Source organism: Centruroides vittatus, unplaced genomic scaffold (genome assembly GCF_030686945.1).
Source record: "Centruroides vittatus isolate TY-2023 unplaced genomic scaffold, ASM3068694v2 contig_7, whole genome shotgun sequence".
Classification (NCBI taxonomy): Eukaryota; Metazoa; Arthropoda; class Arachnida; order Scorpiones; family Buthidae; genus Centruroides; species Centruroides vittatus.
In genome coordinates, this window is record NW_027122442.1 from 3,631,851 (window position 1) to 3,657,730 (window position 25,880).

General features: G+C 32.2%; 1 protein-coding gene and 1 long non-coding RNA gene across 3 annotated transcripts in view; one reads left to right on the plus strand and one right to left on the minus strand.

Annotated features, from left to right (window-relative positions):
- Nucleotides 1-3,603: 3,603 nt before the first annotated feature.
- LOC136980439 (uncharacterized) lies at nucleotides 3,604-4,411 on the plus strand. Its single transcript, XR_010881555.1, has 3 exons — nucleotides 3,604-3,730; nucleotides 3,816-4,027; nucleotides 4,397-4,411. It is a non-coding gene; the product is annotated as an uncharacterized lncRNA (long non-coding RNA).
- A 5,623-nt stretch (nucleotides 4,412-10,034) lies between these two features.
- Wdr37 (WD repeat domain 37) overlaps nucleotides 10,035-25,880 on the minus strand; it is a 43,460-nt gene continuing 27,614 nt past the window's right edge. For both annotated transcript variants that reach the window (XM_067276637.1, XM_067276638.1), the window contains exons 6-12: nucleotides 23,883-24,067; nucleotides 16,881-16,938; nucleotides 13,959-14,141; nucleotides 10,968-11,106; nucleotides 10,756-10,890; nucleotides 10,577-10,688; nucleotides 10,035-10,510 (exon numbers count right to left, since the gene is read on the minus strand). In XM_067276637.1, the coding sequence (XP_067132738.1) occupies nucleotides 10,352-10,510; nucleotides 10,577-10,688; nucleotides 10,756-10,890; nucleotides 10,968-11,106; nucleotides 13,959-14,141; nucleotides 16,881-16,938; nucleotides 23,883-24,067 (971 nt within the window). In that variant the 3' untranslated portion in view covers nucleotides 10,035-10,351. The remainder of the gene's footprint in view (nucleotides 10,511-10,576; nucleotides 10,689-10,755; nucleotides 10,891-10,967; nucleotides 11,107-13,958; nucleotides 14,142-16,880; nucleotides 16,939-23,882; nucleotides 24,068-25,880) is intronic.

Sequence of the window (25,880 nt, forward strand, 5' to 3'; positions counted from 1 at the left end):
CCGAACCGAAAATTCTATACGGTGTAACTACTGCATATGGGGAAATACATCCGATTATATATATATATATTTAACTCTTTCCGCCCTGTGGGCACTAAGAGGGCCTCTTATAGTAGGCCCATTATGGGTTCGGCCAGGCCCACAATGGGGCGACCGGGTGGTGAGAGACGGGGCCCGACATATCCGAACGGACCACCCCCCGAAAAATTCCTGGGGATTATTCGACCCGTTCGGATTCGATCCCGGGTCCCCCAGAGCGGTAGGCTGCCACCTTGACCGCTCGGCCATCCGGCCTTGACATCCGATTATATCGTTAACAGTCTGCAAACACAACAAAATCACCTAATGAGAGCAATCTTCAAATTAAGTAAAATTTCGGCTCTTTCATCAGGATTTTATTTATGTTTCTAATTTCCTAATCGCTTAATTATTTAACTACTTCTTAAGTAGAAATAAGTTGAAACCGGTTACTCTGTACTCGAATATCTATAGTCTTGAGAAAAAAGTGGAAAGAAATTTTTATGACAACCGATACATAAATCGTAAATTTAAGGAAAATAAATTCTAGCGCTTTTTTTGTACCATTGTGCGTCTCATTCATTAAATTTGGTTGTAAATGATGCTGCCAAAGTAACAGTTAATTTTTTAACACTGTACTAGAATTGTACACGTTTTTTCTGCATCCCCTTACAGATGGGACATACTAAATCGTAATATCACCGGTTTAACATTGAAATCCGTAAGTAATATAAGATGGGAGAGCAGAATAAACGCAGAATAAATATATCAAATATTTTAATGGAATGTTTTTAAACTCCTGTCAACTATACAGAACTATCATAAAAACATGCCAGTAAATTCCTATCGGTTGGGTTAAGTTATAAATCTAGTCTACAGTGGGCAACCTTTTTTATAACATGAGCCAGAATAAATTTTACGTTACTCCCGCGGGCAGTAGTTGTTAATTGACGCCTTCTTGTGACTCGTAATTTTTTTAGTCTGCAAATATGAAATAAATAAATAAAAAGTTAATTACTACATTTATTTCTCTTATCGTTATCGAAAATTACAAAGAATTGGAAAAATAGCTATTAATTAGTTATTTTTCCAATTTAATAATCTATTAAAGATCTCGCGGCCCGGATAGAAACTTTTCGCGAGCCGTAGCTGGCCCGCGGGCCGGAGGTTGCCCGTCGTTGATCTCGTGATTCACATAATCGGGCGAGGGCGGCCGAATATCTAGCAGGCAGGCGGCTAACAGCCCACAACCGGTCCGAGATATAAAATTACAAGCTTTATGTGTGAAGCATCCACCAGCTAAACCGGGTGACGTTGGTGCTCTGTAAAGCGCATGCGCCAATGCCTATAATCCGGCAGCTTGGAAGTTGACAGGCAGGCGGCTAACAGCTCAGAACCGGTCCGGGATATAAAATTAGATGCTTTACGCGTGTTGTTTCTACCAGCTAAACCGGGTGAAGTTGGTGCTCTGTAAACCGCATGTGCTAATGCCTATATAATCTGGCTGATTGGAAACTGACCCGGTTTCGACATTCCTTCCGCCACCTAATTATTCGAATATACAATAGCAATCTTATCGTTTTTTCACATGTAGTATAGAAATTTGTAAAAAATACATAATGCAGTTATAATAAAATATTAATTTTAACTAATGCAAAGTACGTTAAAATATGAAAATTTATATTTTATAAAATACAAGGGAAGGTCATTGGAAGGTGGAATCGGCGCTTCCATCGCTTCCAATGACCGCACGCCACTGCTGGAATGTGTGTGTGTGTATATATATATATGCGCGCGAGGGCGCATTGGCGTATATTTTGCATTATATCCGAGGTCTGGATGAACCAAAACGTTTGATACTGGGCAGGTTTATTTCTATATTTGAGGCATTTATGCTATTAAATTTTGGTACTTACAGATCAAGGGAGTCTTGTGTCATATCTCGAGTGGAGTCAAACTTTAATGAAAGTTGTACATTAGTACAGAGCCCTTGTCAGCTTTAGTTTCTTTTTAGTATGATGATCAATACTTAAATTCGTCCTATTTGCATCAATTATCATTCATCTCGTATCTTCTGCGGACAACAACTAATTTAGGAGGTGTGCAAAATACAGCCGTACCTCTTCTGCAGGTTTGTCGCGAGCAAAGCCGAGTAAATCAAATAGTAAAAATTTTATAAATTGTGTTGTTTCTTTCCTGTACCTCTTTAAATATTTCTGCATTCACCATTGTCCTGTAAATACTCCACCTGGTAAATTTTAGTATTCAGATGTCTAAACAACATGTTCTTTAGCCCATTGTATTGTATTTTTTGTGGTTTCAAATTAAAGGTCAAGCTTTAGCCCTTATGCTATCCATCCATTTTACCTTGTATACTAGGCAGTATATGTTTAAAAACTCAAAGAAAACTTTTATTTTTCAGTTCAACAGTTGATTTAAAATCTTATTAGGTTTATTCTAAAAATTTATATTTTTAAAATTAACATTAATTAATTAAGTCCTTTTCACTCGAAGCACCTTCGAGCAATTTGACCGTTAACATCTCCAAGACCAACGAACCGATCTGAATGAAATTTAAAGTATTTAGTGTCCACGATAAGAACTACGAAAGACTTAAATTTTGAATAAATTCCTTGGATCATTTTGGACTTACGCAATCCAAAATTCAGCATTTTTATCCTAGATTTACAACGAGAGAGATTTTAGCGACACCAAGCTACCAGAAAATCTAGATGTTTGCATATGCTTAATAGCTCTTTCGAGCGCTTACCACCACTTTTATAGTCCTTTTGAAGGCTTTATTTAAAAATATTGAGGATTTATAAAATGATAACCCTTTTTAAATTTTAACACTTCATTGAAAAAGACGACAATTATTTACAATTATTCAAGTTATATCAAGTTATATATATGGTTATATACTAATTTTCAGCAATTTATTCTATTCAAAATGTATTATTCATCTCGTAACAATCTTTGGACTTTTAATGATATTGTTATTCTTATTACTAAGCAAACAATAACATTTAATCTATTGTTTTTAGACAAAGAGTTAAGACGAACTTTGTCATTCCGGACGTATAAGAATTGATTACAGCAGTTCTTAATTACGGATATATATAAAGAAACTGCTGAAGGAAAACCTCAGGGTAGCAATAATAAAAACAACAGTAAAAGACGTGCCGAGAAAATTTTAATTGCACTCTTTCAGAAGATATTTACCAAAGAGAAAAGGTTTGTTTAATTTCAATTGTATATTTTTACAATGTTCTAGTATAATTATTTCATTAAAACATTAAAGAAATTCTTATTCCAACGTAATGAAATTTTTCGCAGAATGTCGAATTATATTAAAACGAATTCAACAGAACATACGTCCGAAAGCTACTCACCTTTACCTGAATTCTTCAACACACGTACACACGGAATGACAAAGGAGGATGAATGTTGCGAAGGGAACGTATTTAATAAAATTGATAAACCAAAATTAATTGTACAAATTGAATCGATGACACTAACGGGTTCTTTTGAACGGAAAGAAGAAATTCTTTGCAGAAATGCCAAGCTTTTACACGAAAAGACAGTAAAGAAAAGGCTATATTCGGAACCCAGGAATTATTGATAGTTTGTTCCTTTAATCACGAACATGGACACTACAAGAACAAAGAAGAAAAAGAAAACAGAGTCGAAACACTACTTGATCAGAAAACTGGTAAAAAAATTTTCTTGAAATTCATATAAAGGTCATATTAAATAATTTAATCATTCGAATTTTCATATTTATGAATGTCATAAAGATAATACATATCCGTGTAAAGAAATAAGTCAACAAATGAAAGAGAACAAGGCAAAAGAGGAACATCAACTGTTTAGTTGTGAAAATGACAAACAAAAGAAAGAATATGGTTTTTCAAATGATATAATAGAAGAAATAAGAAAATTTGAATCAATAGAAAATGTCAAAAACACTCGCCGTAAAAATAATACCGTTAAAAATGAAGTTACTAAGGTAAGTTTGCATTGTGTCAAAAAATATTAATTTTCGACAAATAACACGGGCTGCTCAAATGAAGCCTGTAAACCTTCTGATTCTATGAACATATGAGCATACATTGTGGAATGGATGAGGCGTTATTAATAAGTCATTCATAATACTGATAAGTTCAGTTGTGTATAAATGTATCATTAACGAATGTAATAGAAATGGCGATTTTCAATATTATTTTTATTTTTATATTAATGTTTTCGCAACGAAAAAATTAATAAATTCTGTACTTTTTATAAAAATTAACTACAGAATGCAAGAATTTGATATTAAAATACTTTTAATTCCATTTAAAATATTGTTTTTTAAATACACGAATTAACGCCATTTTAGACAAATGAAAACGACGAATACGAAAATTCAAAATTAATTACCGAACACAACGATTCGACAATAGAACAATTACAAGAAGAAAATTCACAATACATTTCGGAATTGGAAAGCGAAGACGTTCAACCAGTTTCTAAAAGTTCATCGTATATTTCGTTCGTTAGTTCCGACGAATGGTATTCGGCACAATGGTTTTCTAGTGACGAATCATTGACTAATAACGAAGAAAATGATTAAATGATTATGATTAATGATTATTCGGGCTAAAATTAAAATTATAAAAAAAACTTACTTGGTAAAACAAAATGTGTGATGAATATGCGTACCTAGTACAAAAACTTCTTCAAAGAAACTTATAATTAAATATAACTTTGTGAAGAAACGTACATAAAAATAACAAAATATTCTATACTTTTTAAATCTTAAAAACAATCCACTTAGTGAAATAGCTCCCTGCGAGTGGCTAATGAATGGAATCAGAGACGGTCCAGGAAGGTGTGTGCGTGCCAAATCCCGAGGGTACCGATACCGGTCAATGTCAAATGCCTCTGTTGTCGCTCACTAGTATATATCAAAGGACACGACAGGGTTGTTGTAGATTTTAAACGTTTCTCACCATAGCTGTAAAAATCTAAATATGTTAAACTTAACAGATTGTCTGTCGTTCGTTTTCTAATTCGTTTTAGGACAGAGTGTTCACGAAAATTTCCAAAATTTATAACTTTTCGGTCACTCTCGTTGAACTGAAAAAATTTCTGTCTTTATTACATCTAATATTATGAAAAGATCAGACCCCACTGTACTCGGCAAGAGATTGGTTCAGTTAAGCTTGTTTTAACTATAGTTATACCTCGGTTTTCGTTGACTTCGGTTATCGGCGGTTTCGGTTTTCGTCGATTTTTTTCGCAAAAAATTTTTTTCAGTTTTCGTCGATCGCCTCGGATTTCGACGACGTGCTCAAGTGATCTCGCTGCTAATTTTGCGTAAACAAAGGGCGATCCACGCGTTTTCCGGCGCAGTATGGCGTTGTTTCTCGTTGAGTGAACATTACCCGCGACGGCCCACCATTGACCGACGGTTCCGTTCCCCGAACACTAGGAGTTCGCGCGCTTCGCCAGGGCGGACTGGCCACGTAAAGTTTTCCGCGTTTTTTCCACGTCTGTAACGCCCGAATAAGAGCCAGTTACCCTTAAACGGATTTCCCGGAAGGCATTATTCTCCTCGATACGACCATCATAAACGCATACTACTACTATTACATGACAATTACGTCACACTTCACCACGGGGCGATATAGGCTAGAAGCTCGTGTCCAACTAGCTTCTACAAGACAAGACATTACCCCGCGTGTCTAGCCGAACAATTCTATTGCTTTCATCTTAATGCTAATTATCTTATCTTTAATCTCAATGCTTTTGTCTTTATGCTAATTAGTCTTTTATGTTAATTTCTTACTGCTTTTAGTACTTAACGCTATATTAATTCTGTATAAAATGTGTTTTTGGTATGTATTTTGGAGTATCTAGAACGAATTAATTGGATTTACATTGATTCATATGGAAATAATTGCCTCGGTTTTCGTCGGTTTCGGATTTCGCCGATTGTTTTCGGACAGATTATCGTCGAAAATCGAGCTATCACTGTACTACGAATCAACTTCCAATTGTCATCAATAAGAAAAAATCGACAACATAAAAACTTTATACGTAAAGCAAACTATACTTCTCTCCTTTAAATTTATAAAGCTTAAAACGCATAACAGTTATCTTCTAAGCATTTTTGAAAATCATCGCAGGAAGAATAACTACTGCCATCGTCTAAATTATAACTTCTTAAAACCCTCAACCAAACTTTCAATTGGACAAACTGTCCCAGTCTTTCAAATGATAAAATACTGGAACTTGTTAGTTATTTCTTGAAAATCCTTATATAACAAGAAGAAATTTAAGTCAAACATAAGAAAAAACCCTCTCGGTCAGATCTTCAAAGTAAGAACGTTCTAACCGAAAAAAAGAAAGAATAAAAAAAAAACCAACGATTCTGCTGATCAAAGACTTTTTCCTGCATAATCAATTCTAACAATGATAATTGATATACACCAAAAAGGAAAGAGGGAAGAAGGGCGAAGTTAATTTTCCGAAGGATTTTTGGCTACAACGAATCACTTGTGCCTTTTCTGTTTTAATGCAGGAAATTACTTTCTTCACTTTTTTTTTTTGTTAATTTTCTTATGTTCTTTGGTTTATATTTTTGTGGCACTTGGAAAAGGCCGAATGGCCACAGCGTTTTTTTTTGAGATTAAAACATCATTCTATTTTAAATATGGATTAAAATCAACATGTAACAATGTACGATAATTCGATAAATAACTAATAATCCTACTCTGCTTTTAAATAGCCTAATCTCTTTCATGTCTTAAGCAAAAAATTGAGTTATACTGTATATACTTATCTGAAGACATTAGACATCTTTTGTTGCATCTGACTAATATTTATCATCATAAAAATATATTAGTAATAATTTAATACATAATGTATATAAAATTATAATATTGTAATATGAAACCGACTCACTATTATGTCACTGGCCATATTAAATGAGTTAATGATAAAATAATAGAATAATTAATTTTTGTATTTATTATTATTTTTGACTGTACGTTCTGTAACGTAACTGTCGTAACCTGTATAGGTTCATTTTATTCATTTTGAACGTCATTTCTCATGTTTTTTCATTCTAACAAGTGAATTTCTCTGTGATATCATTTGGCACTTTCGAAAATATTATGAAAGTATTAAAATTAATTGTACATTATTTAATGATGAAGTGTTGACACTGAGTACCGATCTAACACACGTTTCATCTATTGTTTTAATTAAAACATTTTATTTCTTTATACGTAATTAGTCATTATCTTACATAAATTATACGTATAATATTGTTATATAACTTTAGTGAAAAAATAAAATCATATTCATTTGTAAATTTAGATAACAAATTTATAATTATTTAATAATTTAGGGATTATAGAAATTTCATCTGAATTTTAAAGTAATTCGATTATTTATTACTTTAGTTTTTAAAAATTGTTTATTATCGAGGTTGAGGCCGAAGTTATAAACGGAAAACGTGAACGTCGGACGTTCAGCGCCACTTTCCTGTAAGCCTAGAAGTTTGACAATGGCGTTTGGAATGCCGAGCATCATTCCACTGACTTTCCAAACACCAGTGTCAAACTTCTAGGCTTACAGGAAAGCGGAGCTGAACGTCCGACGTTCACGTTTTCCGTTTATAACTTCGGCCTCAACCTCGCTATTATTTTTCATCGAATAACAGATACAGACAAACACGTTAATTTTATCCTGTCTTCAACTAATAGAAGGAAACTTGTATTTGTGCAAGCCACCTAATCTTTATCAAAATAATCACAGTTGACAGGTAATTTCAGGTGTTCAAACGGTACGTTTTCAGAATTTTATAGTTTTAGTTGATTTTGCATAAATTTGAAAGATAACGAATTAGACACTTGCCAATCTCACTTTTTACGCTTTAGAAATAAATATAAACGATCGACCAATTGAAATTCAAATAGAATTCAAAAAATGTTTCCCGAAAGGAATCAGAATAGTCGTGCCGGCCACTAACAGGAAAAGTATGATGTACTGTACAGGGGCAAGCCACTACTAATTTGAGGTGGAGAGCGTATATTTTAAATTAAATAGATTAAAATATGTGCCCGGCATTGTGACAGTAAATAATCTCTCATGTAAAATATATAATATACAATTTTAAAAAACTTATACTTTTTTATTCCAAGTATATGTCTTGCCCGTAGCCAACCAATGCAATTAATTTTAAATTATTCTTAAATTTCTTTGTTTTATAAACATGGGGACTGTCCATAAATTAATTACTTAACGCAGATATGGGTAGATTGGTATGCATATACAGTAATCATTACGATACCTTACAAAAAAGACGAGTGTGTTTACAAGAACGATACGTAATGCTAGGATATCAGCCCTCGTGTAACAGAATGATTGGCTTTTGTTTCGGAAGAATTGCATAGCGAACCTTACTGTTTATATCACCGCTTTATACGTTATTAATAAAGTAACGTAACGTTCGGTATTCCGTGCTGTATATTATTCCTTAATTAAGGAGGTCGATCTAGGATATGCGTTACGTTGAAGGTGAATATACGTGACGTATTATGGAACATTACAGGGATGGTATGATGAACATTACAGAGATGGTATGATTCGCAGAACAATATTTGACCTCACCTCTCAGGAACAGTTGATTACGGGTGATATATAATATGTGATCTTCGCTTCGCCTCCGAAATCACTCAACGTTCTCTCTCACCATACTCGCATCAATTCGGATAAAAAGTTTTCACATATAAATATTGTAAAAAAAGGATTCGTTTTCTATAAGTATTAGACGTTAATGGTGCGGTTTTTTGTATATATTGCTTAAGTATCAATTTCCCTTGAAAATTTTCTTTTTTTCAATAGATTAATTGATTTAACTTCACAGTTAGTTTAACCGTAGTTATTTCGTCTGTACCGCATTTCATCAGAGACGAAGGCTATTGGGTTTTATTCACATTATTCTTTATTTCACTATGCATTTCGGGTGCAATCTTTTCCGTTTATTTTGCACCCCTCATCAGGTGTTACATTTCTACAATTGGTAGAGAATACATTTGTTACATTAATTATTGTAGATGGGTTTCTTAATATATATAAGTTATAAAAGATTATTACAGTTTTTTTGGACTAGTCATAAAGAGTTATTACAATTATTATAATTATTACATTATTTAGATTGATTTAACACAAATTAATGTAAGGGATTATTTCAAATTTTATTATTGTTAGTATTATTCGGTACTAACCTTTTTTAAGACCTTTCCGTTATGAGGTGTTTATGTCACCGTCCCCCGAGGCATTTCTAACTGTCCTTCGTTTAGTTTATTTGCGTTTCTTAAGCCCCTCCCCATTTCCTCCCATACTTCGTCTACCTCCATGCCGTTGTTTAGATTTATTGTGTTGCTTTTATTGACTATTGTAAAGTGTTCTTTGAATTTTCGTAAATAGTTGTCCTTCTCTCTGTGGATTATTTTTATACTTTTTTTTTATCGATTGTGCATCCGAATTTACTGCAGTGATCGGTCCATGGTGATTGGTTATATTTGAGTCTGATTGCTGCTTCATGTTCTTTAATTCTGGTCTTTAGTTGTCTTCCTGTTTCTCCTATGTATATTGCTTTGTCTGATGAAATGCGGTACAGACGAAATAACTACGGTTAAACCAACTGTGAAGTTAAATCAATTAATCTATTGAAAAAAAGAAAATTTTCAAGGATTCGTTTTATCGAAACTTGGCGACGATTTCATAGAATTGGAAGAGACTCAAACCGAAATGCATTTGTAAAAAAGCAATAAAGGAGTTTGAACCAGTTAAGCTGTGAGACAGTCTACCGTCAATATATTTTTCGGATTAAAGAGACTATTACTAGATCAACATATAATACGGCTACTATAGGAAATTTCATTGAATTTTATTTAGTTTTTCTTTCTTAAAATTTTATTTTTGTTTAATTTGTTACGATAATGAAAAATTAGAAGTCGGAATACCTTACTCGCTTCTACTTTTATTGAAACAGTGTCACGAATACACTCGGAAAACGATACGTCGACGCTCCTTCCGCGCTATCGGAATAATTTCGAAACGTCGAACGGGTCTGAACGGCTAAAAATATATCGGAACCCGCGATATTTCCTAATAATTACTTTACTTTTTACGAAACGAAATTCATTTGGGTCGAAGGAGAGGGATTTACTTCTAGAAACGAGAACGTTCGACGTTTCCGAGAAGGCAGCAAATGACGACGGATCTACGACCACCGATAAATAATCTATGTACATTCGGGCGCATCATCCGATGGAATTCAGTTGATCTTGGAGGTGCCAGGTTTGGTATCTTCCTTGCTGGGGTAGTTCAATTGCCAGCCCAACACGAAACGGTCAAAACCGCAAGTAAATAAGTTGCATCGAGCAGATTGCTGATCGTCGTACCAGGCCACCGAACACACCATTCTCCTGTGGCCCTGTCCCAAAGAGAGTCACGGTTAGCGAGGATGGCAAAAATGTGTAGCTAGAGTAAAACAACTTACCTGTCTGTTGCCACGAGGCAGTCTGGCCAGACGGGCGCCGTTCAGGTCGTAAAGACGTACCTGACGATTGTCATGAGGAATGGCGATCACTTGCTGACTAGAGACGGCCAACCTGAGAAAAAATGGGGCAAAGGAATGAAAGGAAAGGGGTCGCCGGGCGCCAGTCCAGAAACGCTTACCTGTTAACTGGAGAGTCGAGTCTGACGGTTGCTAGTGGTGATCTCATGTTCTTCAGGTCCCATACCTTGACGGTGCGATCGTCGCTTCCAGACACCACTTTGTCTCCGCCAGTAAACGTGGCCGAGGTAACTGACCTGTAACGACCATCTCACCATTTGATTCGATTCACATATTTTAGGGGTCTGGACGGAGAGAGGAGAAACGTACTCACTCGGTGTGTCCTTGGAACACGCTGACGGAGTGAATGGCCTCCCGGAAGTCCCACAGCCTGAAGGTAGTGTCCTTGGATGAAGTGACTACCAAACGTTGGTTGGGATGGGCGCAGGCGTGAGTCAGTTCTTGGTCGTGCCCTATTCATTAGAAATGAGATGGTTAATAACGTTAATTTAATTTGTCTCCCGACAAGTACGATATAACTGTATTATTAATATAAAATAATAAAATAGCTATTTTTACTTGAAAACCTTTACGAAAATTGAATATCCTATTAACATGGTAACTGAGATTGGTTGGTGTCATTTTAAATTGGTTGTCATTTTAAATGACACCAACCAATCTCAGTTACCATCTCAATCGAAAAAAAAGAAAAATGATTTATATAAAATGATTAGCAGATGAGACCAGCGTTGCTAAGGCAAAAAATAATAGCAGCAAAGATTAAGATTATTAGATTATTTCGTACTTCTAGCCCTTATATTATATTATAGTATTTTAATTTATATTTACAAAGGTTATCCTTATGTAAGAGTTTATCACACCAAGTGGCAAATCTAACACATTTTAAAAATTCTTTAAATTGTGTACAGTAGAGGAATAAAGAATTTTTAAAATGCATTAGATTGGTCACTCAATGCGATAAACCCTTACGTAAGATAACCTGTAAATTAAATGCTATTATAATAAACATTAAAACGAAAACCACATAAAGAGTTTGACTATTTCAGCCTACCATTGTCAGGTTTATTGTGATACCCAGATGATACGAAATGGCACAGTTTCATTGGTCAAGTAGACACCAATTAAAAATGTGATATCTTAAATTTTTTAACATATATTTTTTCTAATGTTAACTCTGAAATACCAAATGGTAATCTACCAACCAATCAAATTTCGTGAAAAAGCACACCAAATATTTAAACTGGGCACCCTCAAAACCGCTTAAAACATATTTTTTGCCCGCTGGTAACCTTGTATTATATAATTATTATATATTTGTCAACATGGACATTAATCATTAACAGGACAATTATACTGGTGTTAAGCATTTACACAAGAATGTGGAAATGTTTTCAGAGAAAACAGACTCTTTATTAGGCAGACTCTCTATATTATTCTCTTTTCAGAGAAAACAGACTCTCTATATTATTCTCTTTTCAGAGAAAACAGACTCCTTAACGTCCATGTTGACAAATATATAATAAATTGAATAAGGACAGTAAGGCAATAATAATTGTATTATGTAAATTTCCTACTCGAATGCCACCATATCGCTGATTTGATAGAAAGAAGGACTGTTGTGGAGGGAGGTTGAAGTAATTCCACTAAAAACCTCCTCCTTGAAGAGAAGATGCAAAAATGCTATATGCTACCTGTTGCAGTACCTGTCTTTCACGTTATATCATTGTCGCAGTAATTAAGTGAATGTAATACAGTGGATTCTTGATCTATTGTTTTGGGCAGGCCTGGAGGAAAAACGACTAATGAGGAAAAATGATTGACACCGGAAATTAATGACATCGATGTTTTTATTGTTTATTTCTGTAAAAACTTACCTTGAGGTTTATCATCAGCTTTTATAAATAACAGTGTAACAGTGCCTTTTTTTCAACACTTCCAATTGATTTTATTTTGAATATTTTATTCGTTTATTACTCAGGATTACATTGCAATAAGAGATAATTGTCCATTATTTTTATTAAGGAAACATATCAGTTAATAAATTGATATCTTCCATGTATTTTCCAGTGATAGCCTTATATGATGGCTTTCTGTAATACTAAATGATATGGTGCATGCACACAAACGTTTGTTTCTTTTATTTTTAAAAACTGTTAAGAATACTGAATTGTTCTATTTCCTCTATTATCCCTTTTTTTCTGATAGATTTCCTTCTACTTCCTCTATAATTTTCAATTTTTCAACATGGGTTCTGACTTTTCTCACTTGTCCAGTTCACCATATAAAGTCTATGGGCTGATTGCCAGTTGTAAAGTGGTTGCATGTTACCTATCAATAGAGTTTTCAATTGCTATCAATTTACATTGATTGATAAAACAATTTTTTTATTTTAGATTTAGATCAGCTGTAAACATTTTTTTTTTGTATAGTTTTAGTTTTCTATGCTGCAAAATTCAGTTTTGTTTTCTTAGAAAATAGCTAGAATATAAAAATTTTAATTTATGTAAGACTATACAAATAAATGTTCAGTTTCAAAAATTATTACGTCTGTCTATTTTTAACAAATTTACTGGTTAAAAAAATATCAAATTACCAGTATATTTACCATTGCATTTTTAACTGATTTACTGCTAATGCAATCCCTAATTGGTATATGCTACTGAAGATATCAATCTATTAATTACATCTGTTTCCTTAATAAAAATAATGGACAATTACCTGTTATTGCAGTGTAAGCCTGAGTAATAAATGAATAAAATATTCAAAATAAAATCAATTGGAAGTGTTGAAAAAAAGGCACTGTTACACTTATTTATAAAAGCTGTATTGTTTTTACATTTTAGAATTTAGATTATTTAAAAACTAACTGATATTACTTTTCAGATACCTGCTGGACCAAGGATCTCACTTTATCTTAATTGAACATTTTCTGGTGATGGAGTAGAAATTGAAATTTTTACAATTATGCATCTGAAACCAATTATTCATTTTAAAAGTAATTATGTTTTCAAAACACAAAAATATAAATGATAATTAAAATTTATGCACGAACAAAAGCGATTAATGACAAATATATATTTTTATTAAAACATTTAATCATAGTAATTTATACTAAGAATGATTTATTCTATAGTTAATTAACAATACTATCATACAAAACTTTTGTAAATGTTTCAATTTTTCTAATTTTTCCTAATTTAAAGCCATTGTCTAAAAAGACATTATCAATTTTTTTTTAAATTTGAAATAAAATTCATAATGGTACTTTAATAATAATTATAATAGAAAATAATTGACAGCTTACCTGCTAATTGTATGACAAGCTCTCCTGTTTGAATATCATAAACGTTAGCTGTTCGATCCCAAGAAGCAGTAATAACCTGATCTCCTCCGGCCAACCAGTCTGCTGCAATAACGACACTGGTATGTCCTTGCAATTCATTAAGTGGTGATTTTACCACGGAAGAAACAAAGTTTTGTTCTCCATCTAAAATTATTAAAATTACATTACATCTACATGGTTAGCATTTTACTACACAGCTCAAATTCCAACATATAGTGTGTGTTGCATTTCTGCAACACATGGCCTGGGTGAATTGCTGGTGTATTGCAGATATGCAACATACCCAGCAATTCACCCAGGCACTTAACACGTTAACCACCATCCGACACACTGGCAATTGTACTAATTAGGGCCGCACAGAGCCATCCGATCGCCAAACGTCGCTATAACCAATGTAGTTTCACTACAACCATCAGCGCTTCAGATAGCAGTTAACACGTTAATATGTGTTAATCCAGGCACTTGATGTGTTAAAATCAGTTGAAAATGTTTACATTAAGTGTTTATATTTTAGACAAATATTTTGTTATTTTTAGAGGAAATTTTTAAATTATTATGGCAGCCATATTAACCCAGAAAAGTTTTTGTGAAAAGCTGTATTCTAGAACAGTAAAAGTGAATAAATGGTAACTGCTTTTCTGACAGACTTGGTCTTAAGCTTAATTAACATATGGAAAAAAATTTAAAATTTTCACTTTTAGTTCAATCTCATTGTTTTTCCTGTGCTCTTAGTAAAATATGTCCAGTAAATGATCAAACTCTTTGTTAAATTATTTTTGCAAAAAAACAATAAACTGAAGAGGTTATTTATTACTGTAGAATTAAACCTACTGAAATAAATAAATGTTCAGAAGATTTTTAATGTTGTTTTCTTTGTTTAGTCAAAACAAGGATGTAGTTTCCAAATAAATCCGACATAATTATGATGACTAAGTCTAAAAACTTGAACAATGAACTGATGAAATGCTGACACTGCTGACAGAAACATACCAACCAAATAATAACCAGTGGTATTTTACACAAAATTCATCTTTCAGATGTGATGTTTTTGAAGAAGATATTGGAAACAAGTATCTCCAATGCATATAAATCCATCTAGTCTCCCCTGGAAACAAATTTTCTTGTTCTGGAAAAAGAACTGTTTCTAAGAACATTAGCTCAAGACTTTCCATTATTCCAGAAAGGACGATGCAGCTTTCTGTAAAGCATGTGTCTTGCTATCTAAAAAGATTGCTGATGTCAGTTCTTAATCCCTCAAGGACTTCTTAATGAACCATATAGAAACTGGAAGAAACACTATTATTTTAAGAGGCAAGAATTAACTGTTTAACACAAAGCAGCATAATGGAATTGCAAATTTCAGAATTAGTAAAGCAAAAATGTTACCTATTACAGTTTTATTTATTTCTAAAAAGGAGTAATTTAAGAATATAAACTGATTTTGATGAAAAAAAATTAAATTTTGTTTTTATTGGCTTAAATAAGATTAATACTTTAGAAAAAATTATAGGTTTTGGTTATTTGCAGTTTTTTTACAAAAGACTACTATAATACTGTAAGAAGGGCCACTGATTTGCCATTGTAGGCAGCTGTATTATCCAAAGACAAAATGCTTATATGATAATGAATACACAGCATCATATAAAAATAGCCTCAACATAGTAAAAATATGAGAAACATGCTTACCACCGATATACCATAATCATCCATTAGCTTTGTTTTCATATACTACAAATGACTATCATTCATTAAAGCTATTCATACAGAAACTCACAGAGAGAAATTGTAAAATTTTCCCAACAAAGAAAGAAAAATGAACACATACTCGAACCTATTACCGGTGTTGGTGAAATGACGGATAATATCGTAAATGTTTTCGAACCTTAATAGTTCTTCTTCAGATGATATGAAAAAGATAAGCAACAGAACGCAAAATATAGAACATGGATATTTAAATATTGATTGCACATGTCCGATCCAATGATTTTACATGAGACGTGAGTTTGATTCTATTTAAATATCCATGTTCTATTTTCTGCATTCCGTCACTTATCTTTTTCATATCGTCTGAAGAAGAACTATTAAGGTTTGAAAACGTTTATGATATTATCCGTCATTTCACCAACACCGGTAACAGGTTCAGGTACATGTTGATTTCATCCCAGTGTTCTTTGAATGTTGAAGTTTAACAAGAAAAAAAGATGTTTTCTATGTGAGGTAACTCATCTAGGAAGTAATATTAATGCTATAATATTTTGCTTCAATGCTGTAATTAAAACAACTTAAAAAAACAACTGTTTTCAATACAGTCTCAGGAAAGAATCTTTTTACAAATAATAAAAAAGAAAAACTTAATTGTAAGTGTAATCTATCTTGTTAATTATTACTTGTTTTTTTTACATCTATTATTTTATAATAATTTATTATTTATATTTTATTTTTGTTGGAAAAAGCATATAAAATTACTTAAAACATTGATACTCAATGTTTTAAGTATCAATCTTAAATACAGGTAACATTAGTTAAACCTAGGCCATATAAAATGTGATACATTAAAATTAAAGAATGATTTTGTAACTTATAAAATTTTATAAGTTATATTTTACACATTATACATTTAGTGTTTGAATATTTTAATTTGTATTTGACTATGCAATTATTATACATAAATAAAATATATATTAAATATAAAATTAAAGGGATGTTAATTGATAATATTCCAAAAAGATGCTCTAACACACTTTTAAGATGTCATTTTATATTCTTGCAAATAAGATATGGTGAAGTGGGATTAAATGAGGTTGTCAATAACAATAAAAGTAATTAAGTTATTATATACTTCTAAGAAAATTCTATTATTGTTTATAAAATTAAAAATATTACCATCTCCAATGCGATCATCTTCAGAAAGCTCCAAGTCTTCTTCAGGAGATTGGCATCTCTGAAACAATATATTTACTAATGAAAGATCTATGTCAAATTAAGCAAAAAAGAAATTGTATTAAGTTAAATAAATAAGTAAAATATAAAAGAAAAATTACAAAAAATTATTTTAAAAAGAAATAACTTTTCAATTCTAAAATGAAAAAAATCTTTATTGATATCACATTGATATGCTTTTCAATTTAAAACTAATCTCTCCCAGTTTCCACTATCTCTCTGTATATTTAACTGTTTGTATTCTTTCCATCAAAACTATGCATTTTGTTTAAATTGAACATATAGTTAAGAGATGATTATTTGAATGACAAAAATTTGTCTGAAGAAAATTCCCCGTCAACATTGAATTGTATCAAAAAAGCTTTGCACTTATTCTGATATATGATTACACATGGTAATTTACCAAAATGGGATATCATTGAAATGTTAGATAAAGAACATCTTTCAATTGAATCAATGAACATATAGCCAATGTGAACAATGAAGTCTGAACTCCAAGATTCTTTAGGCAAAATAGAAAATAAATTGATCATCTGAGTTCAGGAAAGGCTTTAGATGCATGACTTAAGCAGGAAAGAAAAGTAATATACATTGAAAAAAAAAATAATGGTTGGAGAGCAATAACCTCAGATGTAGGTTTGGCAACTATACATGATGCTGTGAGAACCTGAAGCCAATATTTTAGGTTAAATAGAAATTTTTAAAATCTGTCAAACAGGAAACATTTGTGTAGTCACAGATGAACTTTCTTTCAATTTTAAAGGAAGTTCCCGAGGAGAGATGCTGATTTAGATATCAACTTCACAACAAAGTTCCTTGTTGCTTCTCTCCTCAGGTGACTTGAATAGCCTCATATGACTGGTCGGATGAATATCCTATAAACTAGCAGGTAAGCCCAGTGTTGCTTGGCAAAAAATAATGATAGCGAAGATCAAGATTATTACATTATAGCCAATCTTACCCGTTTTCACAGAATGCAAAAATTAGGTCCTCCTGTTTCCAGACTAATTAGAGAATTTTTAGATGGGTCTAAAAATATGTTCAATTTCCTGCAAAAAACTGCATCTATGCCTATAAATCTTGCACATTGCTTTCTCTTGACACTTCCATTGTTAAGGAATACACTTCTTTCATCCCCACTGTTTACAGCTTTTATGTTTGCCTCAGGATTCTTTTCTTTAAATTTTTGTGATGCTTCTCTTATTTTCTTTTTTTGTCCAGCACCAATAAATTTTGCATGTTGCTTCCTCTTGTTTTCCATTGTTAACACTTCCCTGTTAACAACCTCTCCCCACAGGAGGGGGGAGAATTTCGAAAAATTCCTTCTTAGTATATGTTCTCATGATAAACCCTAACTGTGTACCAAATTTCAACTTTCAACTCCTAATCATTTGGGCTCTGCATTTATTATTATTATTTTGTTGGGTTAAGTGAGATATACTCGGTTAACACCGGTGGCTGTGTACTATGCCGGACCAAAGTCAAGGCATAGTAACCAAAACAGAAATTAAAGAAGTGTATCAGTGTGTGTGTCTGTATTCAGGAATTTTCTCACAATATGACATGTATTCAATATAGTGGCCTTCTGTAGTGTGATGTATGTGTTTCTATTCAATTGTAATGTGCCCAGGCTTTTGTGTAGTGTGTGTGGTATGACACCTGTAGAGGAGAGAACAACAGGTACAATAAGCACCCTATCCATCCTCCACAGATGCCTTATTTCCTGGGCGAGTTCTGTGTACTTGCTAATTTTTTCAGTGCATGCGTTTTGTATATTGTGAGTGTTTGGAATGGATATGTCTATAATGTATGTGATTTTATTATGTTTGTCAATGAGTATGATGTCTGGTCTGTTGTGGTAAATTGTTTTATCTGTGATTATGGCTCTGTCGTAGTACATTTTGTGCGTGTTGTTTTCCAATACTGTCTGTGGAATGTATTTGTAGTATGGTTCATGGATGTCTACTAATTTGTGTTTCCTTGCAAGCTCTTGGTGTATTATATTTGCTACTTGATTATGTCTGTGTAAATAATCTGTTTGTGCCAAGAGCTTGCAACCAGAGGTGATGTGTTGTATAGTTTCTGGCATGATGTGACATTTTCTGCATGTGTCATTTGTGAGTGTTGCATCTTTGAGTATGTATTATTATTGTTATTATTATCCCATCTTGATTATACATATAGATAAGATTCACACAAATGCCAGGGGACTGGAACTGGAAACATAACTCTCTAGAAAGTTGTGTCTGAATGAAAAGGAGTTTCTGCCAAATGCAGGAAAATATGGCCAGCTCCTCAATGACTCAGAAGATAAAGAAAAGAAATGTGGCATTGCATTTGACTCAAACCTATAAACTCTCTAAATACATTTGTTAGATTGTCTCAATTGAATAGATTGTCAAATAAAAACTTTGTTTATGTTTATTATTATTTTTTTTTATTCGTGTATTATACCATGTATATAATTTAAATAAATAGTTTTATTGTCATACTACATCTAAGTGTCTAGTTCCACTGTCGGTCCAAAACCCCCTCCTAGATTCATTAGTCACTCGGATAAAAATTGGACTAATTAGAAATAATTCAATCTCTATTGCGAGTTGGAACACGATATAAAATATTTATTCTAACTGGTGTTAGACTCATGATGTTAAAAGGATCTTGATGATCTTTGAAACAAAATAAAATATTTCCATCCTGAATCTGTGAGCATGATCTCACAATGCATATAGCTTCAAAAATAGCCACCTCCACTTTATCTGGATCTGAAATATACATAATGGCTGTAAATGTGGCTGATTTTGAAATAATAAACTAACCTCCAGTTTTCATCCTCCTTTTTGGGCTGCAAAAAATTGTAGACCTATAAATTCCCACTGTTGTTTGTTCGCCTTGTTTTCCTTAATCTCGAGAACAGAGTTAGATAGAAGAATGCCGATATCAGATATGGAAACCTTAGGAGTAGGAGACCCCATTAATTGTATACTTCTGATGCAAACCTGAAATCATGTTATTTCAATTCAAAAATTTTCCACTGAAAGGAGTTAGATGAATGATTGGCATGACTCTTATTGCTAACAGGAGCAAGACACTGCAGTACTAATTTGAGTGGAGAGTATATATTTTAAATTAAATAAATTAAAAATATGATTAAAATTTGCAGTTTAGCATTGTGATGACATCACAATAAATAACTGCTCATATTCCTTCTTTTTGTTTTGTGGCTAGTTTAGAAATTTTTAACAGTTATCATTAAAAGAAGTTAAAATACTTAAAATCAACTGCTTAGTTAATTTTTTAAAAGACAGACAACTGTTTTTGAAACTATACACCTCATATTTATTAATTCATAATTATTGGTTATTTAAACCAAACGCACACATGCACGCACGCACAGTAGATTAAAATTTTCCATTATGTAAACCAATTTAATTTTTTTTGTTTCATCCAAATTTTATTTCTTCTGTAATAAAATCTCAACATAATTATTCAATGCTGAAGTAACAAACACATTTTTTGAGACTATTGGAAATTTTTTGCTGTATAGTCATGGAAGGATGTTTGTTTAAGCAGGATGGAATATTGGCCAATGCTGGTACTAAGGGAGGAATTAACCACTGACTAATCACCCATTTTTTACAAACATTTGACATCATGAATTAAGTTCATAAAAACAATATGTAAAAACATGTATTCAATGTTACATGACAACAAAAACATTTATTTTTATTTTTAGATATTGTAAATGAATAACAAATATTTATCATCACATTAAAAAAATAAAACTAAAAAATTTCAAAACTTGCAGAAGAGAAAGATGATATTAAGATGTGTACATTTGAAAGTGCATGGTGTGAGCATGCACAAACTGTGTATATGCAGATATGATCATCATCTAACATAAGTATGGAAGCTTGTAAGTTGCTATGAATGCACAATGTGAAGTAAGTCCCTAATAAAAAATTCCTGGATGCATCCCTGGTGTAAGTGCCTATTTATCAGTGATCTAAAATTTCATTTAAAAAATAAATATTTAGATCACTGATGCCAGTATGCTGGTGCCCAGTCCTACTGCCTGTCTGAAATTTTCCAACACTTCCATAGTCCCATTTATCACTGTGCATCATGTATTTGTCATTTGACAATATTGATACAATCTGAAATAAACATTTATTCTGAGGAAGTGTGTAGAGTGAGTAGATATCACTTCTTATCAGCTCAATTTCTACTGGTATATTCACAAGCACTCATTCTGAAATATTTAGACAATACTATCAAATTATTTTGTTATCAAAATAAGTCAATTTTTAGAAAACATTTTTCATATACTTAATCCACTTTTTGTGTAATACTGTATTAGTTAAAATCAATATAGAATTGTACTTGTGATTAATGTTTACAAAAGATAACAGAGTAAGTTTCTGAAAAGAATATACACTTATGTCAAAAAATTTTAATTGTTCATTAGCTAGAAGTCTAGGTACAGAATACACAATGATTGGGCTGTAATTTGAAAAAATTGTAGACCTATGAATTCCCACTGTCAGTCCTTCCTTAATCTAAAGAAGGGAGTTAGATAGATGAAAGTCAAGACCAGATATGAAAAACTTAGGGACAAGAGGCCCAGATTAACTATATATGAACTTCCAGTTTGGATTGGAAGATGTTATTTCAATTCAAAAATTTTCCCCTGAACAGAGTTGGATAGTTATCTGGTACAACTATATTGCTTAGAAAAGTATAATGTACAGGGGCAAGACACTACTAAAAGAATTGAGAACATGGTGATGATGTCACAATAAATAATTGCTTGTTCTCATTCAATTAGAATCTGGAGAAACTGGGAAACCCAATACGATTCCATGAATATTGGGGAAAGACAATTTGTAGGTGGCAATATGGTGGTAACAGCAATACTTTGGGCAAGCACCACACCCACACATATCCATCCAACCAGAAAAAGGTAAACATAGACTCATCACTCCATAGGACATGCCTGCATTGGTCTACAGTCCAATCAAAGTAATCCTTTGCCCATTGCAGACAAGCAGCATAGTTTGATTTTGTGATCAAAGCCTTATGCGCTGCTGATAGCTTAGGTCAGTGGTTGGCAAAATACATATATTGGAGTGCGACTATTATTTTTTTCAAGTATTCAGACTGTGCATGCCACTGAAATCTAACTAGTGAAACTATGTTAAGAAAAAATTTATATGACTATAACAGCACACACTATAAAAACTCCTATAATAAAAACATTATAAAGTTACTGACTTCCTTGAGGTTCAACTTTTGAAGCTAAGACTTTAATATTTGGTTCATAGTTTGAGGTTTTCAACTTTATGCACATATTCAAATTTTCTTCAGTTAAATGGTTTCTATACAGATTTATAATATATTTCATCATTGAGTCATTGAGAACGTTTGCTTACAGTAGTATGTTGTACCAAAAACAGTTAAGAGTAAATGTGACTGTTTTCATACAAGAAAATCTCTTTGGAAGTTCATTCTACATTTTAGTTATTATAACAAAAATTTAATTTATATCTTATAAATTATATTATTGAAAATATCTTTAATAAATTATTTTTTTTTTTTATTAAAGTGTTGAAAAAGTTTCATTGTCATTCTATAGGATGTGCCACAAGAAATATGTTACCAACCACTGGCCTAACTCATGGCCTCTTTTTGGACTGTGTTTATGTAATTAGTAGACTGATAGTCCTATGGCTATTTGGAACTCATGACATGCTTTCTATGGTTGGGTGTAATTTTCCTATAGTTCGACCCTATAGCCCTGGGTTGCAGTTTGATTGGTTATCCTAATCTGGGTCACATTTCCAGATTGGGATAGCCAACCAAATCAGTGACCCATCTTCTTCCACTGACTATATCATCACACACAATTGACTTGGGTGTGCTGCAGTGTCTGTGATTTCACAAATCAACTTTCCACATTGATAACACCTATAATTTCATCTTTCACAAAAAGTCTAAGCTCTGAACTGCACGGAATTGTAGCAGTTGTTGCATTAAGTGTGTGGGAGTATTTATAACACTGGCAGACATGCAGTCTGGATACAGATCATCTGTAGTTTTGGAAATACTTTGTGGTAGTCACTGTATATATCATGTCAGGATAAAAGCAAGTAATAAACAAGTAAAACAAATCTCAGCTTTGAGTTAGAGTTTTAAGGTAATGAGTTTAATATTTAATTTTCTCAAATTTTTGTCCCATACATTTGTTATCAAGCCTTCTCAAGAATCTGTCAAGAATCTCAAGAATCATAAAATAATTACAATTATGTAATTATTCTATGAACAGTATGTACAGAATAGTTTAGGGGCTTTTTGAGGATGTTGTCAGTGTGCCTCTTTCTGTCTCAATCAGAAGATAGGTAACGTACTATATCAGTGGAGGAATGTTGACACAAGGTTGATGTAGTGTTTGGCATGAAACCATAGTGTTTCTTTTATCTTAATTGTCTGTATTCACTTGGAATATAAGAGAAAATGAAGGTCACAGACCTATCAAAGGGCAAAAATAGGTTCAAGTTAAAGTACTGGCAATTTTGACTTAACAAGACTGTATTATACAGAAAATCCTGTATACTGTGCCAAGGACTTGTTGACAGCATAGACTTAACATGACTTCAGGTTAACACAGTAACTTAGTGAGATTTTACTGTATATAAAAACTGAAAGGCACTTTTGGGAACAGACAATTCAATTTAAATCTCACTTTTTCAATCTCATGTAATGTTCTCAGTAGAATTTTACTTGATTTTACAATGAAGTAAATTATTTACTAGTACAATTACAGTTGATAATCATATTACAGCAATCTGTAAATGAATGCTGTTGATATATTAAGATTTTCAACTGTATTTATTTTTCATACTAATAATATAGAAAATATTTATAATTTTATTAATAAGAACTTACAGTTTGTTCACTGCCCTGTATTGTTGATACTGAAGCTCTCCAAACATGACTTGTTTGATCTCCAGAAGAAGTAATAACAAGATCCTGTGAAGGATGAAATCTAATTGAATTTACAGAACCAGCATGACCAAGATATTGTAACAAACAGGAACTAGTTTGAATATCCCAAATACGTGCAGTATGATCTAAAAAATGTTTTTTTAAAAAATTAGAAAAAAAGTCAAAATTAAGAAATTATTATTATTATTTAAAAATAAATTAAAATAAATATAGATAACAATATAATTTAAAATACAGGATGGTAAACTCTGAAATAAACAGGATGGTGATAATTATTATGTTCCATATTCAAAGTTTTCTGGAATTCTATCAAACAACTGATATCACCAAACCTGGTAGGTTAGGGTTAATTCCAGTGGCGGGCAGTGACATTTGATGATAGGGAAGTTGTGCTGGCCCTGGACGGAATCATAGGAAGTGTTATACAATATTTTGGTGTGTAGCATCCACCAGCTAAACCGTGAGGTTGGTGCTCTTTAAAGTGCATGAGCGAATGCCTGAATTTGACTGCTTTATACAATTCAAATATTTTCACCTTGGAAACTATTCCATATTCAACAATACAGCACTTCCATTGGGAATATGCATATCAGAATTTATATTCAAATATACAATAACAATTTTGTCATTATTTCTCACATGTATATAAATTTGTAATAAGATGCACAATGCAATTATAATAAAATATTAATTGTAATTAGTTCAAAGTACTTCAAAATATGAAAATAATTACACAATATGTATTTATATTTTAAAAAATACAAGGGAAGCAGTGCTTCCACAGATTACATGGATGGCACGCCACTGGTAATTCATAAGGCAACTTATTTATTTATTGTCCAAATCAGACAATATTGTCTTGAAGTTTCTTGTTCTAACAATTGTTGCAGTTTTTAAATAACCATTTGATAAATTTAGCACTTATCATATAGGAATGTATCTAAAAGAATGTGGCAAAATTAATTATGTAGAATTATCTTTGCAGAATGCATTTTGGGCAACCACCTCTTTAGATACTGACAATCTTTTAAAAGCATACTGCAATGATAATACTATGTGATTAATTTTGCTGCTCTTTTAGATACATTCCTGTATGATAAGTCCTAAATTTATCAAATTTTGTGATTTAAGTAGTACAAATCAAAACTGTGAAGATGTAAAAATGATTAAATGTTGATTATTTTTTAAAGGTACTTATTTGCAAACATATAAATTTGTTACATTATATTGATAGACCTATAAAATGGTTCTAGTCAAAGACTTTAATTTTTGAGAATAGAATCAAACTCTTTAAAAATATCTTGTTAATTACAGTAAAAATAAAATTTGTTTATTATGCTGGGTTTAGTGGGTTATACTTGGTTGACACCTGTGGCTATGTACTATGCCAGACCAGAGTCAAGGCATAGCAATTAAAACAAAACTAAAATAAAGTAAGTGTGTCAGTGTCAGTATTCAGGAATTTTCTAACAATGAGGCATATATTCAATATAGTGGCCTTCTGTAGTGTGATGTATGTACAGTAGAGCATCGATTATCCGACTCAATTGGGGACTGGGGTTGGTCAGATAACTGAAAAAACGGATAACCGAAAAGTATGAAAAAATACATTATTAGTATATCCCATGTAATTTGTATATTAGTATATCGTTATTAACCTACTTCGCGTTGAATTTTCATCAATGTTAAGCCTAACAAAATTTTTTTAAAATAATAATCGTCGCTATTGTATTGTTAAAAATGATTTCTTTATTTTCCACAAAATAAAGACAAGATAAAAAATTAAGCATGGTTTAAATACTGGCCTCCCTTTCATGGTCGAGCCAGTGTTGCCAGCTAAAACATGCAAAAATTAAACAAAAATAATATTAAAGTAGCCAAGACATAGCCATATATTGTAGCACCACATCACTAGTGGACATTTGAATTTGTCGACTA